Raw genomic sequence first — 17775 nt, 5'->3', positions numbered from 1 at the left:
ATTAACAAGCATGGTGTCAGCGCCCACAGGAAAACATGAACACATCACACTCGATGAGCGCTGTCAAACGCTGGCGTGAGGAATTTAAGCACTGCTGCAGAAGCGAGTGAAGTGACCTTCATGCTGTAGTCTATCGCTTCAATGCAAACTGAGCGCTGAGAACACACAGCACGCACAAAGCTACGAGCCGCCGATGCACCTACACTGCGTAGACCATGCCCCCACGCAGATCGCTTTCAAGACACGGCCCGCGCGACTGCGCCGCTGCGCAGTATGATGCCAGAGCATAACGCTGCCCGCTATCCCTCTCCCCTCGCTCTCTCACCGGTGCCTCGAGCGCAACGGGAGAAGGCACCCTTCCTCCCTGCTTTTCTTTCTCTCGCACACGAGACGCGCTCGTCGGCTTCCCTCACACGCTTTCACTCGCACGTACAGCATACGGCGTGTGGCGACAGCGTTATCGCTCTTGGACTTTATACGGAACATCTATGAGCCAAAACCAATTTTAGGGCCGCAACGCGTCATAGACACCATCTTTAGATAGCAAATGCGGATCTCAAGGGCCATACTTTTGCTGGCGGAGACCAAAAATATGTAATAAGTGTCGCCCCTGGCACTTTGAGCGGCCAATGCCATCGTCAAGCAACCAAGCCAAGCGACATGAAAAGTCAAAATGGGCGCTCGGGCCGGCGCGGTGTGGCAGTTCGCAACGTATGATGCGGGAACGGTCCCACAGTTGCGACGTAACAGCGTGGTTACCAATGCATTGGGTTCTATGGGAGCTGTGCCGGGACCGGCCGAAAACGGCGTAACAGCCGGGAAAACTCAGCACCCGGGAACGTAACAGCGGGGTTCTACTGTATTAGGCGCCCTTATGTTTTATGTGTTGTTGTGCTTCCCATGTGTTTGGATTCCTCATTGCCGCCCATGATGGAATAACTCATCTGATAAAATTAATTCTGTTGCACCAAAAGTAGCTTGTTGCAGAGCAACCAAGCCGGCAACCCGGAATTGGGGTGCAAATCCCACTGCCAATTGGGTCGTGCCCTCTCCCGTGCCGCAGAGATGCCCGAATGGCTGTGCCAGCTTGCGCAACTGGGCTGCGAGGCCTGGGGAGGGCTTCGGCTCGGCCTGGACCCTGCACACAGCCCTGAACGCCAGCTGCTGCTACGCAGTAAGGGTTCCTTGCTGCAGCTGCGCAACTACCTCTTCTCCCGGCAGTGTGCCCTACTCCGCCTGCAGGTACTGGTTGCCGCTGTGCCTTGTGTAGCTAGCACGCGCAGTCTGCCCAAACTCGTTGCCTCTTCTCATCATATTTCACCCCCAATTCCGAACCTCCTCACATGTAGACTAGCCAGCATGACAGTATCTAGCTAACATTCCTGCCTCTTCTTTTGCTGCTCTGTCATAATGCTGTAGCATTTATTATTTTGCGTAAGTGTTACTTGGTGTTTGTACTGGTTTGTTTCGTCTTGTCTGAAGCCTCTTGCGTGTCATATGTGTGACCATATAGAAAGGGAAGCGATAATAAAAGTGTGGAAACGACGCAACGCTTTTCATCGAAATCTCGGAAGGAACAGTTTACATTCACTGACTGCATGCTAGATGATGCTACATTATTGCTCCGCAGCAGACATAGAGGCTTCACCAAAGTGCATAATATCTGTACATTGCCAGTGAAACTTCGTCAACGTGTACATGAAGTGGTCATTGATGAGCAGGATTGTTTATCTTAGTGTCACTGTGTGCTAGAGAGACCTGAATGTTCTACTGCAAATCCTTTCAATCGCAGTTTGATGGGAGGAGCCTTTAGTTTTTGTGCTCATTGTGTGGCTTTTGTCATACACTGATAGAGAACATGGTATGATTCTCATGGGCGCAAGATTCTGTTGGGCTCTCAATAATACAAACTCAGATCCAATTGAAAATTTTCATTAAAATGAATAAAATTGAGAATTGTCTGTTCCTCTTTGTTTTCAATGTATTTTGAGCCAGCTAAATTGGTTCATTGGTTTATTCTGTTACTTTTGGCTTAACAGAGGAGAGGAATGCTGCCTAAATGGCTGATGAGAGCAGATTCATTAGTAATGAGTAGTCAAAACATGTCTGATGCTGTTTTGACTAGAAGCATGCAGTTTTAAGAGGTAAAGTGTATGCATGTGTTGCTTCTCATTCTGTAGCTCGCACACCCATGTTGCGCGTGAGGCACAGGTCTTCTTTGCTGCGGCGAGCTGCGTTTTACTTTTTTACTGTTTCTGTATAAGGATGATATCCATTGTAATATGCTTACTTTAGTACTTATGTCATGTGGCTTTGCGTGCATTCTTATTTCCAGAATCGGGCATCCGAGATGGCATCACGTACACTCTCGTTCCTACACAACACTGTCCACGAGCTGGCCATTCTGGAGGTGAGGCTTTCTTTGTGGGCATGCTACATTGAGGATAGTACAGTTACGAACAGCTTTGTAATGCAATGTTATCTCAGATCCTATGGTCCATAAACTTTTGATGTTGGCTGTACATGGCATTCACCTATATCAGCATCGGTTTCGGTCATATACAAACAGTGATCTACTTCCCTGAAAATAACTTGCGGTGTACTTACACTATTCTTGTTGCTGTGTGATTGCAAACGGATTTGACATGCTCCAGTCTCTGCTGTACAGTCACACACCAATAATTGAAACAGCGGAATATCAGACATGCTCGATTATTCGGACAGCTTTGCAACCCCGCCACTTGCCCTATAGACTTAATGCATAAGGACGACTGAAATTTCGGACATCGTACAGCACTCCATTCAATAATTTGGACTCAGCCTACATGACTGTGAGCTACCTAACTGGGCCCCCTAGCCAAGCAGAAAGAGCGATATTTTTTTATACGTTGTGGGCATGGTCATTGTCCATGTTTCTAGCACCTTCTTGAAACCGAAACTAGCGAAGCCTAGTTGATCCAGTAGTCACCAGCCACGCCTAAAGCACGAGGCAAGCCAAGTCAAGTGCTGAATAAGCAAAGTTATAGGGCCTAGAATATAGCTCAGTTCTAAAGGCTGCATCTGCAGTTTGTCATGCGAGTTCCACGCATCTGGCGTTTGTTTATTTATGTTTTAAATAGCGACACGGTCGGTGGGGCATCTTCTTTGCTTGCTATTGTGAATTTTTGTTGGTCATTATCACCCAGCAGCTTCAAACGGTGCCATGTCCACCCTCGAAGTTTGTACTGATGAGGGCAGTGATTAAGTGTGGGAAGGGTCAGACAATGACTGTCGCAGAGAAACCCACTATCATACGGCTATCACAGTGGTGTGTGGTCAATTTGTGTTATGGTTACCAGGGGATGTAGATGCACTGACCGTACTTTCATGTACCTGTAGCAACAGCATGAAAGTGGCCGAAATACAGACTGACCAGGTTGCAGGCAAGTGTATGTACGTGCTGCAACACGTTGACCAGCTTTTTCAGCCACTTGGGAAATTAAGTCACTTTATTTCCTGGTAAAGTGGACATTTCAGACACACGATTATTTGGACTTTTTCGGCAGTTCCCGTTGAGTCCGAATAGTCAGTCGGTGGCTGTATATGCAGCCTGTCATCAGTAAATCAAAAATGTGTGCCAAATCACCTCTTGCCCTGTCACTGCTCCTAGGTGACTACACCGCCAGGGGCAGTGGCTTGCTGGGTGTTCAGCAGCTGCCTGGAGGTGCTGTCTGCGTGCGAGGGTGATGGGCCAGCGGAAGAAGTGGTGCCTGCCAATGCTACACCGCCTCCGTCGCGGCGGGGGGAGAAACAGCAACAGCCACAGCAGCAACCACAGCAACAACCACAGCAGCAGCAGTCCACGATGGTGAATGGTGCGGCATACTCCCTGCACACTGTGGGGCTTTGGTCTTATGCCAGGGAAAAGGTGGGTACTGCACTCTGTGATGCTTACTGTTTTAGTCATCGACAGGGGTTGATCACGGCGTGTCTTTTGCTGGAACTGACTTTTCGACATGGGAAGTAGTCTTCAGGAGGGTGGGCAGCTGGTCTAGCTGGTATATATTCATGGTGTTGAACCGCCTGCTCTGTCTCAATCTCAGTGTGTGTCTTTGTCCTTCAATACCATGGTGTAGTCTTCGCCAAGGCACGAATGACAAAGTTAAATATACACTAAAGAGGAAAAATATTTGTGCTGTATTAGTAAATTATCCCTACAACAAAGCAAAAAGAAGTCACTTGTACAGTGAGAAAAGGCTCGGTAAGCCAGGAAAGGTGCAAGAACACAAGATGGATGGTGATGCTTCCATGAAGTTCCTGCATTATGCCCAGTGTGACATCATAGATTTTGACGTCTGCTGAGGCCTAAGTAAGGTTTTATTGGTAAAGATGGACCACATTTTATTCTAAAACAGTTTAAGACTGAACTTGACAAGTTTCAAAAATTTTCACTGAGCCACAACAGTCCAAATACAGAAAGATACATTGAAATTCTCTAGAAATTCAGAAAATGAAAATTTGAACTTCGTTTTCTCATCTAATAAGCAACCTATTATGATGAACTAACAAGAATAAGAGTTTTGAAAAATTGCTTTATCAGTTTAAACTTATTTAGGTATTTTTCTTCAATGGCCCCTAAAGTCCCCTTTTCAAAATGTTAGCTCCAGGCTGTGGCTTCCCTTGTTCAGCCACTGTCGATTCCTGTGAGCCTCTTTCTCTTGTGAACTCCTACTGTTTCAGGGTTTACGAGGTGTTTTAGAGGAGTGATTGGAATGCATTAAATTTAGTGCACACCTAACGTGAATCACGTACTGGTGTTAATATGTAGTGTGTGTAGTAATATGGGCAGCTTTATGGGTGTATATGCCTAAGAAGGCAACGAGCTCCAGTGTTTACCGCATCTTTCCACGTATAACCTACCACCGCATATAACCCACACCCCAATCACAACACCCCCCACCCCCGAAAAAAAGTTTATAAGTCGCGGAAATTACCACATACAACAACGCTCACATTTTGGCAAAAACAGTCTACATTCGCGGATGCACGACCCATCCACGTCGTATCTTCCGCCAGCAACTCTTTTCCCCCTTCCCTCTTTGGCAATACTGATAATCTTCAGCCTCTGCTGTGCTGTAAAGGACGGCTGTTGAGTGTAGCTTATTGTGATCCAAGTTCTACTTCACCGGTAATGTGTGCACTGTCGCTGTCGGCGCGTGCACTTCGCTAACTATTAAATGCAAAATGGCAACCCATAGAGAGGAGGAGAATGGGCGACCATGAAGGAGTGGAGAAGGGTGCTTCAACACGCAGGGTTTGGGAAAGGCTGGGGTTCCATAGGATACGGTAACGGAACTTTCAGTGGTTGAAAACCTTGCCTTTAGAAGTGGCAGTGCATAGTGCACTGCTGTCAAGCCACTCCTCAAGGCGAAATCCACATATAACTCGCACCCCGACTTTAATATTAAATATTTTGAATATTTGGTGAGCTACTGTATTAGCAAAAATATGGTAGCTTGTTTAAAGAGAGTCCCACGGACACCCTACCATTTCAGGGCTCTTGAGATGTTACTGGGAGGTTACCGGCGTGCGTTAAAGTTAAGGCACACTTCAAGCAAGAGTATATACTGAAGTTAATGTATAGCATGGAGCCATATGAGTGCCTTTGTGGGTGAAGTGCTGCCGAGCCCGAAAGATGTCAACCAGTACAAGTGTTTAGCTTACTTACAAAATGAGTTCCAAATGAGTGCCATGTTCTCCAAATTCTCATCACCTTGTAAGTGTTGTGTCATTGTGGCATCCTGGCTAACGTACTCTGCCACCAGTCCAGGTGAGGTTAGCTGCTTCTCTCACGAGCTCTTTTTGTCGTCTTCAGCTCAAGCAGTTGGGTGAGCTGTGTGGCCTGATGCCCGGCAGGGAGTCCACATCCGAGCACCTGCTCATGGTGATTGCACTTCTTTCGGGCATGCAGTCGTCGGCAGCCGGTGAGTGTCAGGCATTTCACCTTCTCTCAGCCTTCCCTCTGCCATTTCGTCTTGCTGTGAGTCATGGGATAACCACCATTTTGAGTGTTTTAGGAGCGAAGCTCCTTATAGCGGCACCCGTTCCGTCCCCGTCGTAGTAGTAGTAGTGTGTAACCAGTCTGAGAAAAATAAGAAAAAAAATTCCGAAGTTGTGTCCGTAGCGCGGAATCGAACCAGGGACCCCTCGCCTCCGAGCGCGCGGCGTTAGCCCACTACGCCATGAAGCGCACATAGACACACGCACCACGATGGCAATAAATACCCAACATTAACGAAAGGCCGCGTTTCTAGCGCGTTTCTAACGCGTTTGTGCTAGCGCGTTACGGCCCGTGTAAGAAGCTGGTGTAAGACGCTGTGGCCTCTCCGCCTTACCTTCAACGCGTTTCGAACGCGCTGCCCAAGGCGGTGGCAAGTCAAGTTCAAGTCGAGGAGCGTTTATGAATACGGGGGGTATACTCTCTCAGCAGTCATGTGATGGCGTCGGCAAACGCCGTGCACGTTCCGGCATGTGTAAATGGCTGCGTAAGACGCTGTGGCCGCTCCCCCTTACTAGAGAGTACTGCACGTTTCTAACGCGTTTGTGCTAGCGTCCCCTTAAGCGGGAGATCCGATGATTCCCTCCGGAGCTTCGCCCACTCATCATCATTCACCCCGTGGATATGCTGTGTTTTTTTTTTTTTGTTCAGTGGAACGAATATATGCATAAGTGATTATAATGGTGATGCTACCACTGCACCAATTGTGCCAAATTGTGCCGAGAGGGGAACCCTACTACATCCTGCTACATTTCAGCAAAATATGAGAAATCTGCACCCACCCTGTGTTGAAAGGTTCGCTCGGGCTTAAAGAATGGAACTAAGACCTCAAGTGCCATTTCTCTGCTAGAGCACTGCACGGGCCTGATTTTTCGGCCCGAGCCCGGCCCGGGCCCGCTTTACGAGGCCCAAGCCCAGCCCGGGCCTGTAATACAAAGCCCGGGCCTGGCCCGGGCCCGTGGTTCCAAGCCCGGGGCCAACCCGGGCCCGTGTTACTAAGCCCAGGCCCGACCCGGGCCCGGGCGTTCGTTACTAGGCTTAGCTAGGGCCCGCATGTGCATGACCAGGCCTGGCCTGTAAGAAAAAAATTCTTTTTTTACTTACAGATTGTACCGTATCTGTCAGCCTCACCTTCTCAAGGTTTAATCAGCTGCAGTATATAAGCAATAAAAAACCGAAATCTTTGTTTCTCTCACGGGAACATCAGTGATATGGCCCATTGCCTGTGCTGCTATTTTTCTGCTGGTGCGCTTGCACTTACCTTGATTTGTACGATATGGTTCTATGATATCATTTAGCATGCAGATATATACAGGGTGTTTCATTTTAGCTGAACCAAATTTTTAAAGATTGCCTGCGGCAGATAGCACAATTATAATCCTTGATCAAAACTACTCGATGAGGTGGCCATTACTTCCATGAGATATAAAAATGCCTAATTGAAGAATTAACATAATTACGCTAATTAACTTTTTAATACATTATTTTACGGCACATCTTTCAATCTACGAATTATTGCCGCCGAGTTCGCAAGGCGTATCCACATGGAACGAATTCTCAGGACTAAACCAGTTTCGAGATAATCATTTTCAAGGTGTCCGACTAAATCATCAAATTAAATCAATTTTTTCTCCAGTTTACATGCTGGACGGTCATTTTGGACTAAAAGCTACATATGTAGCTTGACGTGACCCAAAAGACCAGGCAAGGCAATAGTACAGCAAACAGTGTGTGCACATGCACAATAATTCACATATATTTCCAGCTATCACTGGAATTCCTCATAGATGAAATAGCTATAAACGGAAAGACAAAGAATATTTCCATCACGGTGAGTTAACAGAATTGGAAGAAGTTTTAACAGAATGCATTTTAAACAACACTACAATAGCAATACTAGCTATACAAAACAACGCAACACCAGCTTTACATCATAGCATGAGACTGAATTTTACAAGATTAACATTTGCTAAGAAAACGAAACAGGGTTTACCTTATATACTCAGAACCAGACACAAAGGCAGAATAATAATCACATCATATACATTACAGGCGACTGAAGTATGTATGAGCTGAATTCTTTCTTACTGAAATTATCGACATTTTTGTATTTGTTCAAAGTGAATGGTAGGTTATGTATTAACGACTGATGCTTATATAGAGTGTTCTGAAGTATGGAATTGACCATATCTCAGGATTTCTTGTGTTTGCAATAATGTGACTACGTTCTAAGGAGGCTAATTTTTTTATGTAGTTCCAAGCTAATTCTGACATGGATAGCCTAATGGATGGTCAAAATGCCTAATTGAATATTTAACATAATTACGTGAATTAACTTTTTAATTATTTATTTTACGGCACATCTTTCAATCTACGAATTATAGCCGCCGAGTTCGCAAGGCGTATCCACTTGGAATGAATTCTCAGGACTGCACCAGTTTCGAGATATTAATTTTCAAAGTGTCCGATGAAATGCATGGGCGTTCCAGTTAACTTTTTGAGGAAAACGCTGTTTTATGCATTGAAGCACAAAATTAACTGGCCTTAGTGCTAAAATAATGCAATAGTATCGACACCGGTAATAGTGCAATCGCTAAAGCGGTACCATGGAAATGGTTTGAGGAGTGGTTCTTTGTATAATTTATTTTTCCTTACGCAGAAACAATGTTCGTTTTTGCGGAAAAGAAAAAAATTAGCGTAGCTTCCACTGGGCGGCGCAATGCTAGACAGCGGAGCTGATGGGCACCTAGCTAGTCCTGGCTTTTGGGCTAGGCTAAGCACTGCAAAGTCATCCCCAGCATTTCCCGTAATTTATTTATTATTGATTGATTATCGATTAGCTATTGATTGGCTATCGATTGTCTATCGCAAGATATTGGCCACGTATTTGGGCTAGGCTAAGCACTGCCAAGTTATCTGAATTTATTGATTATTGATCGATTATCGATTAGCTATTGATTGGCTGTTGATTGGCTATCGTAAGGTATTGGCCACGTATTTGGGCTAGGCTAAGCATTACCAAGTCATCCCCAGCATTTTCGGGAATTTAATAATTATTGATCAATTATCGACTAGCTATTGATTGGCTATCAATTACCTATCGATGACTAAGTTTAAGTAGTCTCCACCATTCTTAGCTAGACTTATCCAGGCTCAGCTTCGCTAGTTCACAGGTGTATGTACCATTGCGCTTGGACCCTTTCTGCATTGCTGCCAGGATTGGCCCACATTTTTGGATTCAGCAGACACATTAAAAATGCCCGGCTGAAACACCTCCGCTGTTAAAAATGAGAACTTCATCTGTTTTACTATCTTCTTTGTTAAGATTTACAGTCATCTGATAAGATATACATTCAAGAGAGTGGTGTGGATCAGATAACAAACGGGGATAACCAATATTCAGTTGACATTAAGCGGAAAAAATGGAGCTGGGAAGGCTATGTAATGCGTAGGATGGATAACTAACGGAGCATTAGAGCTACAGAATGGATTCCAAGAGAAGGGAAGCGCTGTCGAGGACGGCAGAAAACTAGGTGGGGTGATGAAGTTACGAAATTCGCAGGCGCAAATTGGAATCGGCTAGTGCACAACAGGGTTAATTGGAGATCACAGGGAGAGGCCTTTGTCCTGCAGTGGACATAAATATGGGCTGATGATGATGATGACAGTCATCTTGCAAGTGCCACTTCGGCTTGGCACAGAATGCATTGAACCATGCAATGCATAACGGTCGCGTGTGCTCGAAGGCCTACTTAGGCCCTTCAATGAAAGGGACCGAGTCTGGCGCGGGCCCGTGGCTTCAAGCCCGAGTCTGGCCCGGGCCCGTGGCTTCAAGCTGAGTCCAACCTGGGCCCGCTGCCTCAAGCCCGAGCCCGCCGACAAACGCTTCAGACAGTCTGGCCCAGGCTTTCGGGTCGGCGTGGGCCCCTGCAGTGCTCTATTCTCCGCACCGTCGAAAGTGGCATGGCGTGGACCAATGGCTACGTTAGCTCCACGGCGGACCGAGCCGAGCCCCTCCAGTTAAGCCTAGATGGTGCCGGTGTTTCTTCCATGGCCTTGTTTATTTGCGATACCTTCCTCCCCACCGTGTGCGGCTTGGGTTGCTTAAACAATGAAGCAGCATCGATTTTCAGGCGGCAGCAAGTGATTGCGCTGAGGCAATTTTATGGCTAATGCTGTACGGCCACTGGATACTGATGAAGTGGCACTCGTTAGGCCTAGCTACGTCGTACGGCCGTGACAAAAATTAGCTGCCAGCAAACGTGGTGGTGAGCTACTTTAAAGTATACATTTATAGCAAAAGATTGTGCTGAATGTTCTGAAAACGCCTCCGAAATTTGCATGCAGCCTATCCAAGTGCTCCTGTGCTTTCCTAAGCGACTGATGTGCTTTTTAAGCACATCTTAGGACGCCACTGCTTCGTTGCAGTCCATAGTAAGAACTACGATGAAGGGGGTGTGTCATTTTTAGTGTTTGGATTGAGGTTATGAACCAGGCGACCACTTACTGTTTTTACATGGCTTGCCCGCTGTAAAAGTTGTTTGTAAAAATAGTTTACAATTTCTTTCATAAATCTGCTCCGGAAGTACACTTTACTATTTACTACTCCAAAATGCATTTTTGGCTGCTCCGAAAGCTGCTGCGAAATGCCATGTGCCAGTAGCATTACTGTTATTACTCACAGCATAGAATTCTGCGAAGTTCATTAACTTATAGCTCATTTTCTTCTCTGCAGAGCAATTGAACTCTTTTAAAAGTCTTATTGCAAATGAGCAGCAACATTGTGCTACTGTGTATCAACAGGTACAATCTGGGTAACGAAAGCTTTCTTATAATGTGTGTATTAGCAAAAGCATGTTCACCATGGCCTGGGAAATGCTAGGAAATAACTATTAAAAGCGCTAGTTGTCTTTGACTATGTTGTAACTGTGGTCAAATCTGACCTACCTCAAGAAGACTTGTGGAAAATATGAAAAATATTGTAGCGAAACTTCTTTGTGGCAAAATTGGCAAAAAGAAAACAAAAAACGATGGCAGACCGAACACGAGATCACATGTACAACATTTAGTTGCAGATGCCAGCGTTGACGCTTTATTTTCTACGTGAGCTCTTTTTGTTTTTTCTGAAAACCGCATTACAGCAGCACCGTGACACGAGTCGCTGCTTGATAGCTGGGACGCTGCGCATGTTGGTAAATTTAGGACATTGAACACTTGAAGAATGAGTGCCATGCGTGGTTCACTTCACACATCTTGTGCATTACCTTTGCCTCAAGACATGGTTGCTTTAAAGACCTTTGTTATGCTGTCATATTCTTTCAACCTTTCACAAGTGACCGTGATTGCCATAAACATAGACCCAAATGGGTAGTCGTTTGGCAATTGAGAGTCTCATGCACAAACCCTTGCCTTATCAGTGGCTTGTTCCATGGTGCACGCTGGACATGACAATTGAAGAAGTACACTACAGATCATGTTAAAGGTGGAAGTACTGTATTTTGGCCAGCTTATGAGAAAGGTGCCAGTGGGAGCCAAGCCCTGCCAGTGGTCAGCTTGACTTGTTTCACCAGCTGAGAGCTGAGTGATACGTTTTGGTGTGAAAGCTCAATGTGCTATGGCTGCACTAGGTGTGTGGTGTAGCAGAACTGAAATTGGGTGGTCTTGGCATCAGTGCGACACCCACATCTGGTTCAATGAAATTGTGCTTGCGTACGTATTAGGCTTCTCACAGCTACTACAAAACTGTGTTGCGCCCTATACTGGGATAAAAATCTGGGCTTGCGATTGTGGTGCTTACGTTTGATACTGTTTTCACGAAGCCCTGAGGAGAAGATTCCAACACTTGTTTGGTTGTTCAGTATATACAGTATAGACCACTTGTAACGTAACCGCTTATAGTGCAGGACTGGATATAGTACGGTCTTTTCAGACTCCCGTTAATTTTCCCATAGCACTCTGTGTATACACGTATCGCTTATAGTGCAGTTGCAGGAAACGAAATACCAGTTACAGTGCGGCTGCCTGGGAGTACGGAAGTCAGCGGAGACGGTGAACGCTCCCCTCAAACGGGCGCCCCAAGGAGTGCTTGAGGAAGAGAGACGAAGTGGAGGAGAAGGGCACGTGGTGCGAACAAACAGCCAGTGAGGCTGAAACCAGAATCTTGAGTGCGAGTTGTGAAATATCACGGCGTGCATAGCGAGCGAGGGCCACGAAACTGCCAAAGCCGGCCTAGCTCGCTTCTCGATAACGGCAGTAAACGAAACTTCAGGGAGCGGGCGGCGCCGGCACGGCACGGGGAAGAGCGCACGCAGAGACTGTGGAATGTGAGGGAGGAGGGCGGCAGGGAAGCGAATTTCGCCTCGGCAACTCCGCCGCTTCAGTGGCTCCCCTCGCCCTCCCTCGTACCTCCCTCACTTTCGACTGTCACCGTGCGCGCCCGCCGCCGTGCAGGCGCCGCCGCTACAGCCGGCCCGGCGCCAGCTCTCCGAAGTTTCGTTTTCTGCCGTTATCGGGAAGCGGGTGTTGGCCAGCCTGGGACGGCGCTGCTGCTTCCCTCTGCGCCGTAGCCGCAGCGTGCAAGGTCAACACGTGACTATAAAGTAGAGGAAGCATAAAGGAGAAAGAAGGGTTCACTGCCATTTTCTACGCTTGGCTACGGTAGCGCGGCTGAGACCTCGGCACGCAAACGCATGTTCCGGCACAACGCAGAATCGGCGACCTTGCCATTTGAGAGAGGGTGAAATTTCTGCCGCGCTTTTTCTTTTTTTTTTGTTCGCGTGCGACATTGAGGGGTCTCTCCTAAGCTTTTACTCTATGGCGGTGCCGGAGCAATGCCGGTCGGAGGCGCCGCCGCGTGATTTGGTTCGAATTACCGAGATTCGACTGTAAATTGAATGCAAACGTTCTAGCCGCATTCCTCGACTGTCGCATACATGTGGCGGCTTGGTGCACATGTTTTGCATATGTGCGCGCCTTGAAAATTGTTGCTTTGGTTATAGTGCGGCACCGCTTATAGTCCAGATATTCGCGATTCCGGCGACTTACGTTATAAGCGGTCTACACTGTAATGGGAAAATTATGTAGTACCTTAAAAACTGCAGTAAAATAGATCTATGGCCCAAATTTCTGCTGTCAGAGGTTTTTTATTTTGTTAATTTCACTGGGGGTAGGGGTGTTGCTGAAGGGTAATTGAAAACTCTTTCTAGCAGCAATTTTGTTGCAACAAAAACAGACTGCAACACCATTGGAGCCACTAGATTTTTATACTCAATAACGTTCAAGTGGGAAACATCAGCATGATAGTGTAGCTTCTGAAAAAGAAGCTTTGTGGTAGAGAAATGCTGCTGATTAAAAAAAAAATCATTTTGTCCAAGTATTAAAACGTGTATCCTCTTTTGACTCTTAGGTTTCAACTTTCGTCCACCAGTATATTGCTCATAGTGGCATGCAGTTCTTTTCTGCTTGATAAGTGGTATTTCCACATTATCAGGGTGCATTTCTCGAAAAATGTGTGTTTAAGCTAGCTTGAAATCTGTGAAACATGGTGTACAGACTCATGATTCATATTTTCAGAAACATTTAGCCAAACCATTAAAACATCTTTAGTGTCTCTTTGACAGCACACACAAAAAAATGAACACTGATAAGGTCATTTTGTGTGCTAGCTTTAATAAATTCTGCGCTCACCAGGGCACATAAGTGACACAGTGAAAGCAGTTTAGTGTATGCTAAAATGCAAGCTTGTTTTGTCAGTAAATGAAGCAGTAAATGAAGAGATGCAAGGCATCTAATCATGAAAGGCTGTGTAATTACAGACAACTGGTACAACCATGCCTGATTAACTTGCCCTGTTTCCATAAAACTGAGTCAGTTCAGGTTCAGCAAAGAACAAATACTGTAGAATCTCATTGATATAATCATGCCTGATATGAATTTTGGGATGATACGAATTTTTCAGAAGTCCCGGCCCAACTCCTTACAATGTGGTAAATTTCGAATGTGTTGAACTGCCTTTTGTGCCGCGGCGGATGATACAAACAATCGAGCCACTGCACGATCCCCGGCGGAGCTGGCAAGGACGCCCTAGCGCACCGGTAGTGCCAGGCCAGCAGAGCGGCCACGATGATGCACCGGTTGCATTTCTGGTGCCAAGGCAACTTACTTCGTTCCGCCATGACACCACATCCACACATCCCCCCCCCCCTCCCTCAAAAAAAAAAAAAGTATTCGCTTTGTGCAGTATCATGCACCCTGTCGGCCATTTCAAACACCTTGTAACTTTATCACGAGCTGGTAATCACAAGCGACCCAGTCTTGCCGCATCAGCAAGATCGACAGGATTCACGTCCTTGAGTAGCCTTATCTATTGTTCGGCGCACAATATATCGGCAAACAAATTCCTTTATCTTGTGCAAATCATGTCCCTATCACCATCAGACAGCAGCTAGCATGCAGCAACAAAAGAAACTCGAGATAACCAGGCAGATCTCGAAATGTTGGCCTTGGACAACGCAAAGTGCGCAGCTGACGTTCACGAAACAAGCACACCAGAGATTCAAATTCGCATCAGCCAATTGGAGCACTCCCAGCGCGCCACGTGACTGCATTGACAAATCGTGACGCTAGTTTTTTTCTTATCACACACGCGTTTGTTGCTTTTATTTCTGCATGGAGAAATACGGCGCTGCGGCTATCAGAATGTTCCATCTCCTTTTTATGACGATACCAAGATGGCGGCGCTGCGTCAACCAAAAGCCACTCTCGCACAATCAGCAGTGCGATAGCACTTCCCTAAGCCATATTTTCTTCCTGATTTCAAAGACAACGCACTGAAAAAGTGCAATTTTCTCAACTTCTGTTCCGTATTTCTTCCAAATATTTCGCCATAAGATAAAGAAAAGTCTTCAGATTGCGATAAAATATACACATTAACATATCGTAAATTTCTAGCGAGTTGGCCATTTCATTGCCGATTTCCATATTTTTACATTTTTGCGTGATATGAATATCAGACGATACAAATTTTTTCGCTGTCCCTAGTGATTCGATAATTGAAATTTCGCTATATCTTGTGTTTGCACATACTGTGCACCTACAAAGTTGAGCCTCATTTATCAGGAAAGATGTGATTTGGTATCACGTTGCACCACAACATAGTGTAGCATTTAGGAATGACTGGACAAACATAACAATATTTGGACAAACATAACAATTTTGTTTTTGTCTTAGCGCTGATGTGTAAGGTTGTCTATTTAAAGATTTTAGCACTGCTGTATATATGGTTATTCTAACTTGCACATTTTATACGAGCTAATGTTCAAGTTAATTTTATCTTCTTTTTCTGAGGAGCTTAATGGATGAAGCAGCCTTTATGTAGTGGCAGGTTATGTGCATGAAAACATGTTTTTTTGGGACATCCTACTTAACAGAAACAATGAACAAGTGGACTGCAATAACAGGGCATCTTTACGCAATGCTTTTACTTAGTCATTGAGTCTAAGTCATATTGGTTATGTAATTTGAGGATAGGTGCCATTCATTGCACTGACATTCTAAACAGTGATCCACGTTGTGAACTTCATTTTGTTCCGGTTCTTTCTTTCTATGCACAGAGGCTGACAGCCAGTCTCCACACAGCCAGCTGAGGGAGGCACTCTCTTCCAAGGAATCCTTTCTCAAACACTACCTGGTGGGTAGCTCCTCAGAAATCTTAGGTCATTAGCCTGAAATTTGCTCAGTGTAGCAGGCAGGCAGTGAATATCCTCAAAAAGAAAACCTGAAATCCATGCACATGTCAGTGCTTACAAAGTCATTAACAGTGAATACAGTCACTCAACGAATTTTTAGACACCAACGGGGCTGTAAAAATGTCAGAAAAATCGAGCAGTCAGATAAAAAACGAAATTGAAGAAAAAAAGATTAATTATTTATTGCAATGCTAGCAGCAGGAAAAATTCATTGGCAGACTTTTGCTCAGTGTTTTGCTGTAGTGAATATGCCCCTAAAATATTGTGATGGTTGATCCTGTGAAGGCGTTTTGCATTCATCCATCTGGCAAACCAATGTGTGGCGCACATTGTTGCAATTTTACAGGCGACCTTGGCCTTATGCCACTGACAGTTAATGCTGTTTGTGTTCTGCACACATTTACTTCGAAGCTTTCTGGCTACATGCGAGTTTACTCTTTTCCCATCCAGTAAGTATGCAGAAGGTAGGCAAACTTGCAGTGGGTGTTGGTTGGTCATCCTCAAAGCCTGCCACTCCTAATATGGCCGTTAGTCAAAACCTTGCATGTAATCTTATTCCTGATAACCAATGAGCTGTTCATGAAAATGTATTAGCAGCAAGCTTCCCACAGTAGCTGGCTGCCGGCCACTACCTAAAGCCAGACCGTTAGGCCTCACAAGTGCTGCTTTGTCGGGCGTTAGCAACTGAAGTTACAGTTAGTTGCAGAGTCGACACTTTATCTATTCGTAGTGGTTGCACAGCACTTGTAAAGCTGAAAAACCACTGTGCCAATGAAAGTAAGGGTATACAGGGAGCAACCTGAATTGCACCAACTTTGTTCACGGTTGCCATATATGTGGCCTCGGGCAGTCTGACCATGTTTGAAAAATCGATTGAGACAGCAAACTGCGTCTAGAACTTTGTTCGCCATTATAAATTAGTTTAATGGTGAAGGTGAGGGTGCTGCATAATCCGCATAATGGAGCAGGTTCGAAAAATCAACTGTCTGTAAAATTGGTCTTTGACCACTTGTTTTAGTCCCTCCAAACCTCAGCAGTCTTGTGCAGGCCGGTGCAAAACCTACCTAATCCTGCTTAGTCATGTAAGTAAACAGTAACTAGTGTAAATAAGCAGGAAAAAGAGCCATTCTGGCTAAATTCTTGTGCATTTGGAAAGAATAGCTGTTATAGCCCTCCATGACAGCCGCAGCATTAAAGAAAAGGGATTTTCAAACAGGAAGCAGGTCCAGAAAAATGTAAATGAAGTTCATGCAGATGTAAAAAGAAAAATTCTAGTGAGCAGAGGATGTGAGAGACTTTGCAGGGGCTTCTCTTGATGCCATCTCAGCAGTCAATGCCACTGGAGATGCAGTAAGTTTTCACTAATATTTATCAATATCTCGTTTCATGTTTTGTTTGCAATGTTTACAGTAAAGTGGCGGTCATGGAAGTTTGCTGTCACATGACAACTGACATTATTTCTCATGCCATGAGCAGCACCGCATGATAGGTGTGCAGTGACATTATTAGGGCTGAAGATGATGACCTTTTAAACTACTCGATGGTGTCTGTATCTCAGAACACTGCAGAAGCCAGACTCGTAACCATAAAGTGTTCTCACACAAGACCAATGCCAAATTTGTGTATATCAACCTATAGCCCACTTTAAGGATGTTATTAGTACAAATGGCAGCTGATGATTACCTATTACCCTATCTTCGCAAATATAAGGCAAAAATTTGGCATCAAGCAGCTTTTAATGACACGTTTGGAGCAAACTTCCTTTTTGTCGTGCTGATTGTCCACAACAGATAATTCTCGCTACCTGCACTCTTTAGTGACCATTCATTGTCGCATGGTGTGGGGCGGCTCCACTGGCTTTACCTACGATTTCTGCCTCTTGACTTTCTCACACTGCACTGTATTTAGAATGTGCCACCAGGTGGCGACACTCTTTCATATCACAGTAGCAGTAGAACAGGGCGTCAGGTTGCTCTTCCACAGTGAATTTAG

General features: G+C 45.4%; 1 protein-coding gene across 1 annotated transcript in view; it reads left to right on the top strand.

The window, feature by feature from the left end:
• The window catches only part of LOC119462276 (trafficking protein particle complex subunit 10-like), a 98342-nt gene that overhangs the window by 27811 nt on the left and 52756 nt on the right, over positions 1 to 17775 (top strand). The window contains 5 exon segments of the mRNA XM_049672915.1: positions 1064 to 1242; positions 2336 to 2410; positions 3650 to 3907; positions 5855 to 5963; positions 15649 to 15725. Coding sequence (XP_049528872.1) covers positions 1064 to 1242; positions 2336 to 2410; positions 3650 to 3907; positions 5855 to 5963; positions 15649 to 15725 — 698 coding nt within the window.

This window comes from Dermacentor silvarum, chromosome 8 (genome assembly GCF_013339745.2).
Source record: "Dermacentor silvarum isolate Dsil-2018 chromosome 8, BIME_Dsil_1.4, whole genome shotgun sequence".
NCBI classification, from domain to species: Eukaryota; Metazoa; Arthropoda; class Arachnida; order Ixodida; family Ixodidae; genus Dermacentor; species Dermacentor silvarum.
Note: the sequence above shows the minus strand (reverse complement) of the source record. Positions and strands in the feature narration are given on the sequence as shown.